General features: G+C 35.8%; 1 protein-coding gene across 4 annotated transcripts in view; it reads left to right on the forward strand.

Moving 5' to 3' along the window:
- The first annotated feature begins 206 nt into the window (after positions 1-206).
- The window catches only part of slc4a1ap (solute carrier family 4 member 1 adaptor protein), a 24,177-nt gene continuing 9,685 nt past the window's right edge, over positions 207-14,698 (forward strand). For 2 of the 4 annotated variants that reach the window (XR_015513716.1, XR_015513717.1), the window contains exons 1-10: positions 207-1,023; positions 4,100-4,292; positions 4,381-4,509; positions 5,103-5,163; positions 8,140-8,279; positions 9,779-9,939; positions 10,318-10,387; positions 10,480-10,672; positions 10,915-11,023; positions 11,119-11,332. Coding sequence is in view for 2 of the 4 variants with exons in the window: in XM_087290973.1 (XP_087147099.1) it covers positions 244-1,023; positions 4,100-4,292; positions 4,381-4,509; positions 5,103-5,163; positions 8,140-8,279; positions 9,779-9,939; positions 10,318-10,387; positions 10,480-10,672; positions 10,915-11,023; positions 11,122-11,332 (2,047 nt within the window). In the remaining 2 variants the exon portion in view is untranslated. The remainder of the gene's footprint in view (positions 1,024-4,099; positions 4,293-4,380; positions 4,510-5,102; positions 5,164-8,139; positions 8,280-9,778; positions 9,940-10,317; positions 10,388-10,479; positions 10,673-10,914; positions 11,024-11,118; positions 11,333-14,698) is intronic. The other 2 variants (XM_087290973.1, XM_087290974.1) reach the window with 1 other exon arrangement.

Below are 14,698 nucleotides of genomic sequence, written 5' to 3' on the forward strand. Positions count from 1 at the left end.
TGTAGCCAGCAGATAATATGTTAAAAATCTTAAATCTACATTTATGTAGAATAGACATATTAGGCGTCAAAAATAAAATATGCAGTGGCATTTCTTGTTATACTCTAAAATAGATAACCCTATGTCATGTATATATATCTATGAGCCTATAGTCTCAGATTGTCCCTGCAGGAAGGGAATTATTAAGGTGTAACACCAAACACACCAGAACGCGTTGAGCGAACAGTGTTCGCCGAACGCACGATGGAGTTTGATGGCAGCGAACTGACAGAAAACATTCCCACTGAAACGATGAAAACGGAGAAAAGCCAGGACCCAGAAAATGGAAAAATCTGCGATTCTAAACAAGACATCACCAGCACAAACGAAACCGCTGACGATCCGTTTAAGAAACCCGTACTGACCCCTTCTCTCGCGGTGAAGAAATCATTAGGACCCAGTAAGAAGCCTACAGAAGAAGTGAGCAGCAGCGTATCAGAAAATACAGACGCAGATCATGATACTAAACACCTGCTGTCAACTGCAAAGGCTAAAGACACAAAAATAGACCCATCGGATCATCCGCCATCCGAGAGATTAAAGGAACCGAGAGTACAGCCGAAATCAAAAGACATCAGACCCAAGATCCCTCCGGCTGGTAAATTCCCTCCGCTCCCGTACACCGAGCCCCCATGGGGAGCTGTCCCTGACATCAACTACTCGTTTGAACTGCTGAAAAATGGAGCTATCCTAGACACCGTCCCGCTGACCCACAGGAGTTATTTTGTGGTGGGTCGGTTGCCTGTGTGTGATGTGTCTCTGGAGCACCCGTCCATCTCTCGCTATCACGCCGTGGTCCAGTACCGGGGCAGAGCCGGGCAGGAAGGCGTCGTGGGAGAGGAGAGGGGCTTCTACGCTTATGATTTAGGCAGCACCCATGGAACCTTTATCAACAAGAACAAAATACCACCTAAAACATACATAAGACTCCGAGTGGGGCATGTTCTAAAGTTTGGGGGGAGCACACGACTCTTTATCTTGCAGGTATGTGGGTATAATAGTGTTATAGTTCGTCAAAAACTAAAAGTTCACTCACTGTTTACTCACCCTCAAGTCACAACTTTGAAGTTTCTTTCTTCTGTTGAACATAAGATATTTTGAAGAAAGCTGAAAACCTGTAACTATTGACTTTGATAGTAGGAAAACAAATACTGTGGAAGTCAATGGTTACAGGTTTGTTCAATATATATATATATATATATATATATATATAAATATATATATATATATATATATATATATATATATATATATATATATTTATCTTCAACAAAAGAAAGAAAGTCCTAAAGGTTTAGAACAAGTGAAGGGAGAATAAAGAATGACAGAATTTTCAGTTGTGGTTGAACTATACCTTTAACAGCAGCACAATTTCTGAAATATGTTGCAAAGCTACAATTATTACCATGACAGCGTTCAGTATTATGTCAGTTTAGGATCATATATAGGATCTTAGACACTGTCCCGCTAACACAGAGTAGTTGTGGTTGATGCACTAATCAATAATTGAGTTTTGATATATTTACTGTCAGAATTTTGTCAAAAAATATCTTCATACTCGAATGATTTTCGGTGTAACAGAGGAATTTAACTTTAACCCATACAATATATGCCGATTATAGTCAAAAATGTAACCATGAAACATGCTTTTGGGGTCCAGGGTTGCAAATTTGTTATTAACGAACATGACATAAAAGTTAAACTTGTATAGTTGATATAATTTACAATAAAAAGTAATTCAAGAGTTCACACTTAGCTGATGATTGATTATTAAGCTTGTTTTGCATGCTGTCCCGGGAGAGAGCCCTGAGCTCATGAGATCCTCAAGCCTGGGGCTCCCTTCCGTTTTCAAGGCGAGAGGGGAGTTTGAGCTCAGGTAGATCTTGAGAACTCCCCTGCTGTAGTAACCAATGAAAAGATAGAGATTGCTCTTAAGAGATAACTATTAACTAAAAGCATGTCTATGATGCCGATTTGAATTAGTCAATTAACTTAGGTTGCATGTTTTTGGACGGTGGGAGGAAACCGTGGAACCCAGGGGAAACGCACATGAGCACGGGGTGAACGTGTTAACTCCGCACAGAAACATCGGCTGGCTTGGTAAGGATGAGAACCAGTGGCGTTCTTGCTGTGAGGCAACAATGCTAACCACTGGGCCACCGTGCCACCCATCTAGGAAAGGAGGAGGAGTAGGGGTGGAAGGGGGGATTCTTCAAAATGAAGATGGCTGTCATATGGAACTTAGGGTATTTATGGTGGCTTAGGAATCGTCTGATTGATGATTCATAAATTGAATAATGCAGGGCTGCAAGCAATCGTAAGATCGTAAGCACATGATCCTTTAGAAATTAGTTTATAAATAAACTTTACTAATAATAAATAGTAACACTTTATTTTAAGTACCAATTCTCACTATTAACTAGTGGTTCGAGACCCAGCTGGGTCAGTTGGCAATTCTGTGTGAAGTTTACATGTACTCCCCAAGTTCTCGTGGGTTTGCTCCTGGTGTTCTGGATCCCCTATAATTCAAAGACGTGGTATAAGTTAAGCTAAATTGGTCATAGTGTGTTTGTGTGAATGAGTGTGTATGAATGTTTCCCAGTACTGGGTTGCAGCTGGAAGGGCATCCATTGTGTAAAACATATGCTGCTTAAGTTGGTGGTTCATCCCGCTGTGGCGACCTCTGATAAAAAAAAAAAGGCACAGCAAATTAGGAGTTTATTGAACTAATATTTCATAGTTAATAGTTTGTTTTGTTAATACTGATAATTGTGCCTTAAAATAAAGTGACCAAATAAATTGGTTATTAAATTACTTGCCATTCTTTTTAGCTTGATGTTTTGATTATTTATAGTTGTAACAGTAACATATGTAAAATGACAATATGCTAGTTGATGAGATTCAGAATTGTCATTTGTTGTTTTAACATTTATATTTGCATTTTAACTTTTCATCTGTTAAGCTTATAATGTCATATCAGGGTTCAACGCTAAGGATTTTTTCTACTGCCCCGATCAGGCCAGTGGTTCAGATTTTTACTTGGCCTGCCAAAATTTTTACTGGTATTTATATGCAAAGATGTGCACTTTTGACACCTACAGACATCTTCACCAAATATAAATCAGAGAGGTAAGACTTTCTCATACACAGCCTCATTTCACTTGTCAAGTTTTGTGCAAATCTATCTATTAAATCAATCATTCATTCATTCATTTTATTTTCGGCTTAGTCCCTTTATTAATCCGGGATCACCACAGTGGAATGAACCGCCAACTTATTCAGCACATGTTTTTATGCAGCGGATCCCCTTCCAGCTGCAACCCATTTTTGGGAAACATTCATACACACTCATTCACACTCATACACTATGGACGATTTTAGCCAACCCAATTCACCTGCACCACATGCACTCGGAGGAAACCCACGCCAACACAGGGAGAACATGCAAACTCCACACAGAAATCCCAACCGAGGCTCAAACCAGCGACTTTCTTGCTGTATTAAAAAAAAAACATTGGCTAGAATTAGAGCTGCACAATTCTGGCTAAAATGAGAATCGCAATTTATAATTTTTTTTGCCTAAAATAAAGATCACGATTCTCTCGCGATTCTGTAGATGTAAATTAAAGGTTAATATGAGTGGGCTATTATTATTGTTATTCTCAAACATGTGGTAAAACAGCAAAATGCTTTGTGTAGCTGTACTGTTGGTTAAAAATGGTAAATTTTGTATAGACTTAGAATGGTGGACTTGAACAGACTTTAGATTTATCCTGGTCATTTATGCTGATGATAATTCTGATTTTGAATTATTGTGTTTGAGACATATGCTTATAATCTTTCATTTTCTGCTTAAAATCTGTCACTGATGTGATTTTCGTGAATACAGGAGACTGGGTGGGTATTTTAGCATTTCGGCGGGTTTTGGATACTTTTTGGGCTGGAATCAGTCAGCTACATCCCTTATTGTTGAGCCCTGCATATGTTTTTGTGTTGTTGTATTTATTGTTTTATTTATTTATTTATTTATTTCATAAATGTTTTTATCTCATTTCATTAGGGTCCAGAATTTGATGAAGAAGCCGAGTCGGAAATGACAGTGACAGAGCTCAGAGAGCGTGCTAGAAAACAGAGGGAAGAGCTGGAAAGGAGAATGATGGGGGATGGCTCAGATGAGGAGGAAGAGAAAGAGGAGAGTGAAACCAGTGCTTCAAAAAACACCTCAGAAGATGCTGGCTGCTCTTGGGGAATGGGTAACAAAGACAACCTGATGACCTGCAGTCCATTATAACTAGCTATTCCTAGACATGTGACACTTGTCTGTGTGCTTTTATTAAATAGCTGAAGAGGCAGCTCCAGAAGAGGATGATAATGAGGAGAATCCGTTTGCCACCGAATTTCAGGAGGATCAAGAAGCAGCTTATTTAAAAGATCCTAAAAAGGCCTTGCAAGGTTTTTATGACAGAGAAGGTAAAATATGAACTGTTTCTCACCCACATATTGTTCATCTTTGAAGTTTATACAGTTGAAGTCAGAATTATTAGCCCTTCTGTGCTTTTTTTTTTCTTTTTAAAAATTCCCAAATGATGATTAACAGAGCAAGGAATTTTTCAGTGTTTTCAATATCAATTTTTCTTCAGGAGAAAGTCTTATTTGTTTAATTTTGAGTAGAATAAAATGGTTTAAAAAAATTGAAAACTGCTTTTAAGGACAATATTATTAGCCCCCTTAAGCATATTATTAGCCCCCCTACACTATTGTCTATAGAACAAACAATCATGATACAATGATTTGCCTAAGTACCCTAACTCGCCTAGTTAACCTAGTTAAAATGCCTTTAAATTGCAGTTTAAGCTGAATACTAGTATCATGAAAATATCTTGTAAAATATTATATACTGTCATCTTGACAAAATTTGAATCTATTATTTTTAGAAATGTTACAAATATTTTCTTTCTTGTAAACAGAAAATGGGGAAAAAATATACAGGGGGGCTAATAATTCAGGAGGGCTTATAATTATGACTTCAACTGTAAATGAAATCAAATTAATTTTTGTTTCAGGAGAAGAATTGGAGTTTGAATATGAAGACAAAGCCCATGGCACCTGGCTCTGCAGAATTAAGTATGCTTTTCTTCTCTGTTGACAGACTAACAAACACTTTCTTTTTAGTTTAATGGCCATTTAATGTAATCTACCAAAATTGTCCCCTTGTTTTGTGGCAGAAATCACCATTAAAATAGGCAGACTTGTTCATCTGAGGTGACTATACAATTAATAAGATTATTGTAAATAAGAATATTTCTGATATTCATTACAATGGTGGAAAGTGTACTAAAACAGGGGTTCCCAAACTTTTCAGGCCGCGACCCCCAAAATGACAATGCCAGTGAGTTGCGACCCCCAATATCTTCTGAGGTGGTTATAAATACTGAAACCTTGCATGCAATGTAGCACACACACCAATGGACCCAAGTCTATTCTTCTTTTAATTTTTTAATGTATGAGAGCTGTAAATGGGCAACAAAGTTTTACCAGGTGTTATGAAATCTGCTGCATCTGACACTATTGCTGTGTCTTTCATATAATGTAATTACCCCAGGGGTTGCAATCTAATAGAAGTAGTAACTATAAGCTACTATAGTAACTATATGGTATAAACGACTATTTTTTCTCTTCAGTAGGTTATGGATAAAATATGGTAATTCTTATGGTTTAATAAAAATAAATAGATTTTTGGAAATCACCAGGCGACCCCCCCTTCATTGTCCCGCGACCCCTCGGGGGGTCCCGACCCCCACTTTGAGAACCATTGTACTAAAACATCATACTCTAGTAAAAATACCATTACTGTTCTGAATACTACTCAAAGTATGAGTAAAAAGTAACCTTTTTAAAAAGTAGTGAGCATTATAGTGTGGGGCTGCACACTATATATTGTTTAAACATTGATATCACAACGTGTGTATCTGCAAGTCTTAGATTAATAGGATTGGATTATTGGTTAAACATCAAAAGATCAAGATATTATTATTTCTAAATCTTTCATGATTAGCACTGTTGCCTCTCAGCAAGAAGGTCGCTGGTTCGAGTCCCAACTGGGTCAGTTGTCATCTCTGTTTGAAGTTTGCATGTTCTCCCCATGTTGGCGTGGGTTTCCTCCGGGTGCTCCGGTTTCCCCCACAGTCCAAAGACATGCGCTTACTTTATGTGAATTAAATAAACTTAATTATCCATAGTGTATGTGTGTAAATAAGTGTGTATGGGTTTCACAGTACTGGGTTGCAGCTGGCAGGGCATCTGCTGTGTAAAACATATGCTGGATAAGTTGGCGATCTATTCCGCTGTTGCAACACCTGATAAATAAAGGGACTAAGCTGAAAGAAAATTTATAAATGAATGATTTTCTGCAATGATGACAATGTTATTTTATGTTTGGTTGTTCTATTTCTTTACCTGAATACTGTTAGACACTCTAGAAAACAATAAAGCACTGTTTATTTCACTTATCTTTATTTTGTTGTATTTATATATGCTTATAATTTATTATCATTTATGAAACACTTTGCATAGAATCTTCCCAATCTATCTAAATGATAGATTTAATCTTTCCAAATAGAGTTATTCAATTCATCTGGTGAAGTTATATTCATACCGCAATATATATAAATCGCAGCAAAACAAAAATAGGTTTTTTTTTGCACTTTACATTTAAAATGTGAGATTAATTTAATGTGAGAACTCAATACTTTAATGTAGGCAAAGTGAAATCTGTGTAACCTAAGAGGCAAAAATCTTACAGTGAGAATATGTTAATTGTCTCACTTAGGTTAATACGTGCATACATTTGAAAACGTAACATTCTGTAGTCTGTCATTTTGCAGTACATCATACTTCATCTCCTCATTAGTGATAATTAGTCTAAACAGTCTCTTGGTTGTTGCATTTAACAATTTTGCATCTTGGACACTGTTTGTGATTCCACACTGTACATCTTTACAGCATTCATGAAGCATCTGTCTTGAGGGACGTCTGTCTGATGCCTTTTTATTTTATGTGTTATTTGATTGGAGTCACAAGACTGATTATTCTACTCAGCCAATCACCGTAGAGAAGAAAAAAATAAGCATATTAAGTAGTGACTGTTCAGAAGATATAATAATGCAGTAAAAAATACTGATAAAGAACTAAAAATTTTGTTAAATGAAACTACACATTTTTAAAATCTAATTAGATAAATACAATTCCTGAGGAAACAATACTCTACAATAATTTGAGTATTAACTCTAATGTATATTCATTCATTCATTCATTCATTCATTTTTTTTGGCTTAGTCCCTTTATTAATCCGGGGTCACCACAGCGGAATGAACCGCCAAATTATCCAGCACGTTTTTACGCAGCGGATGCCCATCCAGCCTCAACCCATCTCTGTGAAACATTTATACACACACATTCACACACACTTATACACTTCGGACAATTCAGCCTACCCAATTCACCTGTACTGCATGTCTTTGTACTGTGGGGGAAACCGGAGCACCCGGAGGAAACCCACGCGAACGCAGGGAGAACATGCAAACTCCACTCAGAAATGCCCAGCCGAGGCTCGAACCAGTGACCTTGCTGTGAGGCGACAGGACTACCTACTGCGCCACTGCGTCACCATCACTGTATATTAAATTGAAAATATTGTGTAGAATCGGCCTTAGATCAATATCGAGTAAAAATGTCCACAGCTAATCATTGATTATCATGATTTCCGCTATTGGCACAGCCCTAGTTGGAACGTTTCCTGGTTTTATGTGCTGGGGTGCCAGACAGAAACTTTTTTAAAAGAAAGAATTTAAAAGTCAAGAAACTATAGTAATGCCCGTTTTTAATCTATGATCAATGTTTACTGACCCATAAGTTATGGTAAAAACATTTAAAATAACCACTCAACATGCACATTTACATCACCAGAAATTAAGTTGCAGAAATCACAAATCAAATCGGAAACCAAATGTATATTCCCACACAATGACATATAATCTTTTTGGTTATTGTCATCACTGTATATTAAAGGGAAAATACTGTGTTTTATTTCTCTCTTTTTAGGTTACCTGTGGATGATGCTGTGGGCAGGCAACTGGTAGCTGAGGTCACTCACACAGGGAAAAAGAAAGAAGCGGCAGTTCAGTGCTGCCTGGAGGCCTGTCGTATCTTGGAGGCCCGTGGCCTTTTGAGACAGGAGGCAGGTAGGTGGACATTAACAATAAAAATCACATTCAGGGTTCAGATTCTTAGCATTGTTGCATTCAGTTATCTTAAGTATCTATTTTTTTCCAATTCGTCTCCTTAGAATTATGACTTTTTTGTCAAAACTGAGTTTTATATAAGTTATATATTGTAATTATATATACATAAAAAAAAAAAATATATATATATATATATATATATATATATATATATATATATATATATATATATATATATATATATATATATATATATATATATAATCATATATAAAATAATGTAACTTATTGACATTTTGGGATGTATATGTTTTATTTACAGTATGGGAAGATTTTTTAAGTTGTTTACATTTTAAGACAAATATTACACACATATTGTTTGCTACATGGAATGCAATCACTTTGAAGCTCAATATCTCAAAATCATTCAGAACATAGATAGAACCTTATCATTCCAAGGTGATGAATTGTCTTAATTTGAAAGAGTTGTTTTTTTTTTTTTAAGCATTAATGTTACTCACTCTCATGTTCCAAACTTCTGAGAAGGCAAATAAAGATATTTTAGGTCAAATCCAAGAGCTCCCTCATCCTCCATAGACAGCAAGGGTCCTGATGGATACGTTGACCCAAAAATGAAAGTTGTATCATTTGTGCACCCTAAACTTGTTCTATTCCAGTTTGTAGGTTTTTTTTTTTTACTGTTGAACACAAAATAACTTCCATAGCATTTGTTTTTTAACTATGGAAGTCTAATGGTTACAGGTGTCCAACATTCTTAACATTATCTTCTTTTGTGTTCACCAGAATAAAAAACACAATTTTCAATGAGCATATCAACTTTAAATGACTTGATTTAAATAAGATTTTGTCTTTAATTTATCCATTATAATGCTGACAGTTTAATTTAAAATGTGTGAATATACAGTTAAAGTCTTATTAGCCCCCCCTTGATTTTTTTTTTCTTTCTTAATTATTTCCAAAATGATGTTTAACAGAGCAAGGAAATTTACACTATGTCTGATAATATTTTTTTTTCTGGAGAAAGTCTTATTTGTTTTATTTTGCCTAGATTCAAAACTGTTTTTAATTATTTAAAAAAAACTTTATAGGGTCAAAATTATTAGCCGCTTTAAGCTATTTTTTTCCCAGATAGTCTACAGAACAAACCATCATTGTACAATAACTTAATTTAACATAAGCCTAATTACCCTATCCTGCATAGTCAACTTAATTAACCTAGTTAAGCCTTTAAATGTCACTTTAAGCTGTATAGAAGTGTCTTGAAAATATCTAGTAAAACATTATTTACTGTCATCATGGCAAAGATGAAATAAATCAGTTATTAAAAATGAGTTATTAAAACTATTATGTTTAGAAATGTGTTAAATCTTCTTTCCGTTTAACAGAAATTAGGATAAAAAATGAACAGGGGGGGTAATAATTCTGACTTCAACTGTATATAGTCTAATAACCGGCATTCTAATTTTGTCTTTCTACAGTGTCTCGCAAAAGGAAGAAGAAGAACTGGGAAGATGATGATTTTTATGACAGTGATGACGACACATTCCTTGACCGGACAGGTGTAGTGGAGAAGAAGCGAACAGAGCGGATGAAAAAGGCCGGAAAGATTCAAGAGCGTCCTGATACATATGAGTCACTTGTAAGCAACCTGCAACATATTTACTCTAAAAAGGGTTTGTTCACCCTAAGCTAAAAATTCTGTCATCATTTCTTTACCTTTTCCAAACCTCTTTTTCTTCTGTTGAACACACAAGAATGTCTTCTGAAGAATGTTGGAAACCTGTAACCATTGACCTCCATGGTATTTGTCTTTTCTTACCATGGAAGTCAACAGTTACAGGTTTTTATCTTTCTTTAAAATATCTCATTCAGTGTTCAATAGAAGAAAGATACTCAGAAATGTTTGGAACTACTTGTGGGTGAGTAAATATTCCTTATTGCGTGAACTTTCCTTTTAATTACCCTTGCTGCTGTATGTTCTATAACTGGTATTAATGTAGAATATGTTCTTTCTTAGCTAGCCAAGCTGGCTGATGTTGAAAAAGAGCTGGCTGACACCGAGAAAAAGCTAAATTTATCTGGGAAAGGTGAGGCAGTGGAAGACTTTTCCAATTCATCTCAGTATTTTATCATCTGTAAGGTAAGGTCACGCTTGTTTTTTTTTGTTATTGTTATTCAGGAGGCTCCGGTTCATCCACCGAGGATCCTCTGGATGCTTTTATGACCGCTGTACGGAGCGAGGTTGCTCTGGATGGGGTGGAAAGAAAGAAGTTGCACTTACATATAGCCGACTTAAAGAAGGAAGGTCAGAGATTGAGCAGGCTAGTGGAGCTGGCTAAACCCACACAGCTGCCTTCATTGCTGTCTAGCGGGTGAGATCATGAGATCTGTGTTTTCTTTCAAACTTTTCATTCTTTTTTTATAAGTTTTATAAGGATTCCCACGCTTCTTGAAAGTACTTTCATTTCAGACATATGGATTCAAGGCCTGGAAAGTATTTAAAAACCAACATGGAGCCTTGAAAGTGCTTGATTTAAATTTGAAGTAATTTGTTTATTAAATGTATTTGTCAAAAAGGTCAAAAGGTTTTTTTATTTTATTTTTGTACATTCAGATCTCATACTCAGTCTTCAGACTCCGACAAACCTAAGAAATTATCTTTACCGATGTTTGGAGCCATGAAAGGAGGGAGTAAATTCAAACTGAAGACTGGAACTATTGGAGTAAGTCTTTCTAACATTTTTATTTTTACCAGCAGTGTAGGTCATTGCTTTCAAAACTCTGTAATTTCTGTAATTTTCTGTCTTACATAAATAAGTAGAATTTACCACCAAAGCGGACAAGTTTGCCTCCAGAGCTCTTCACTATGAAGGAAATGCCCCCTGGTGGTGAAGAAGAGGTAGAGGAGGAAGAAAACAGCGAGGCAGAGGATGTGGTCACTGATGGGGACATGGAGGTTATACAGTCTGTAGAGACAGCCATCTCAGAACACTCTGCAGACAGTGCTGAGTCTCAGACACAACAACCTAAAGGTGAAAGCCTTTGCCTAAATAAATACATGCAGCCTTATTTGCTTTTAAAGGGACAGTTTACCCAATAATGACAATTCTGTCATCATTTTGTTGCATCTGTCAAACACAAAAGAAGATATTTTGAAGAATGTTAGAAAACTGTAGCCATTGACTTCCGTAGTATTTGTTTTTCCTACTTTGCAAGTCAGCGGTTACAGAACTTCAACTCACTTCAAAAGTTTTTCTATTGTGTTCAACAGAAGAAAGAAACTCATACATTTTAGGAACCACCTGAGGAAGAGTAAATAGTGAGTAAATATTAATTTAAAGGGATAGTTCACCCAAAAATAAAGAAAATTTAACTACCCTCGAGTGGTTTCAAGCCGTTATGAGTTTCTTTTCTGTTAAACACAAAAGAAGATATTTAAAAAAAATGTTAGATACCTATAACCAATTACTTCCATAGTATTTGTGTTTCTTGATTTGCAAGTTTATGGTTACAAGTTTTCAGCTTTTTTTAAAAATATCTTCTTTTAAATTCAACAGAAGAAAAAACTCAAAGGTTTGAAACCACTTGAGGAAGAGTAAATAGTGAGTACATTTTCATTTTAAGGGATAGTTCACCCAAAAATAAAGAATTTACTCGCCTTCGAGTGGTTTCAAGCCTTTGAGTTTATTTCTTCTGTTAAACACAAAAGAAGATATTTTGAAAAATATTAGATACCTGTAACCATTGACTTTCACAGTATTTGTTTTTCCTACTATGGACGTCAATAGTTACAGGTTTTCAGCTTTCTTCAAAATATCTTCTTTTGTGTTTAACAAAAGAAAGAAACTCATAAAGGTTAGCAGCCACTTGAGGGAGAGTAAATAGTAAGTAATATTTCATTTCAAGGCATAGTTTACCCAAAAATAAATAAAAATTTCCTCACTCTCGAGTGGTTTCAAGCCTTTTTGAGTTTCTTTCGTCAGTTAAACACAATATATATATTTTTTAAATTTAGAAACCTGTAACTATTGACTTCCATTGTATTTGTTTTTCCTACTATCAAAGTCAGTTGTTGCAGGTTGTCAGCTTTCTTCTAAATAACTTCTTTTGTGTTCAACAGAAGAAAGAAACTCATAAATGTTTGAAACCCTTTGAGAGAGTGTAAATAGTGAGTACATTTTCATTTTAAGGGTTAGTTCACTCAAAAATAAAGAATATTTACTCCCAAGTGGTCTTAAGCCTTTATGAGTTTATTTCTTCTGTTAAACACAAATGTTAGAAACCTGTAAACATTGACTTCCATAGTATTGGTGTTTCTTTGCAAATTTATGGTTACAGGTTTTCAGCTTTCTTTGAAATATCTTCTTTTAAATTTGACAGAAGAAAGAAACTCATAAATGTTTGAAACCACTTGAGGAAGAGTAATTAGTGAGTACGTTTTCATTTTAATTTCATTTTAAAAATTCTTTTGTATGTCAACTCTCTCCTAAATGGTTTCAAACCTTTTATGTGTTTCTCTCTTCTGTTGAACACAAAATAAACTATTTTGAGGAAAGCTGGAAACCTGTAAGCATCGTCTTCCATAGTAGGAAAACAAATACCATGGAAATCAATTGTTACAGGTTAGGGGAACCATTTTAATTGTTAGGGAAATGTACGGTTAAACAATAACCCATACGATAAACAAAAACCAAGGTCAGGAATACAACGAGAGACAAATTTACTAAAGGAAATAGAGTAGAATTAATGACTGCTCTGCACACAGTCACAAAATCACAGCAGTTATACACTAACAGAAGGTTTTATGCAGCGGATGCCCTTCCCAGCTGCAACCCAATACTGGAAAACAACCATTCACACTCATAAACTTTGGACAATTTATTACATTCAATTAACCTGTACCACATGTCTGTGAGCTGTGGGGTAAACAGGGGCACCCGGAGGAAACCCATGCAAACACGAGGAGAACATGCAAACTCCGCACAGAAATGCCATATGTAAAGCGTATCTTCTCCATGATTATTTAATATTTGACAGGACGCAGAAGTAACAGGATATTCAAAAGGCTATTTGTGAAGGAGCTGACCAATAGTGGCAGTCATTTAGTCTAAAGAACACATATACAGCAGAAGTGTTAGCACTTTAAGTCATTGTCAAGCATGGTTAATCATACTCTAAATTGGTCCTCTGCTTTTGATCCATCCAAGTGCACACACACACACACACAGTGAGCATACACCCAGAGCAAGAGGCAACTATTACTTCCAGCATCCTGGGAGTAAGTAGGGGTTTGATTCCTCGATCAGGGGCACCTCAGCTGTGTATTGGAAGTTGGAGACAGTGCGGTTCATTCATTCTCCTGCCTTCCAGGGACTCCAGGAATCAAATCTGTAACCTTTCGATTACAAGTTCAACTCTTTAATCATTAGGCCATAACTCTCAATGGTTGCGAGCTTATGATACTGTATAAAGAAAATCTCAAGCCAAGAGACCTCCAAGAGGCAATCGCTTGATCTTAGCTAAGAGGCCAAGAAGCAAGAATAGTTCAAGGTTGACTTGCTTTCTAGCAGGCATCTTATCAGAATAGTAAAATAAACATCTTCTACTACAGCAGACTAAAACGGAAACAGTTTCCTTACAAAGAAATCACTTCTAAAATCAAAAGTATTGTAGCGTCCCACCAGTGCTGATATACAGCCATATCGCACTGCTACTCGTGTGGTATTGCGTTTATACAACAGTTCAACAATCTTTTCGTTTTTGACTTAAATCAAAGTATCAGCTGTTCTGGTATTTTGTCACAGTCCCTTTTTGTGTTCAACAGAAGAAAGAAAGTCAGTTTTAAAGCAAGTGAGTAAATAATGACTGATTTTTTGGGGGGAACTATCCCTTTAAGAATTGTATAAAGTACTTGTAATGCATTATTCCCAGAGTGGTGTATCTGTATTTTCGACCACAAGAAGGCAGTGCTGAGTGCTCTGCTTCTTTATGTATGCTTTTTTATCAAATAATGTTACTTGTGCACCTTTGAAATTGAAGTTAAACTTTTTTTTTTTGCATTTAAGTGGGTGGTTCATCCCAAAATGTTTATTTACTCACTATTATACATCATCAAGTGGTCCTAATCCTTTTTAAGTTTCCTTTTTTCAGTTGAACACAAAAGAAGATACTCTGAATAATGTCAAAAACCGGTAACCGCCGACACCTATAGGAGGAAAAACAAATATTATTGAAATCAATGGTTACATTCAATTTTTACATTCATGTTTTGTTCAACAGAAAAAAAAAAAAAACTGAAACAGGTTTGTTTCAAGTGAAGGGTGAGCAAATGATGACAGAATCAGTTTTTTGTTAACTGTCCCTTTAAAATAGTTTATAGATTCGTAGTTAACAGTTTT

This window comes from Danio rerio, chromosome 17, assembly GCF_052040795.2.
Source record: "Danio rerio strain M-AB ecotype USA chromosome 17, GRCz13ab, whole genome shotgun sequence".
Classification (NCBI taxonomy): Eukaryota; Metazoa; Chordata; class Actinopteri; order Cypriniformes; family Danionidae; genus Danio; species Danio rerio.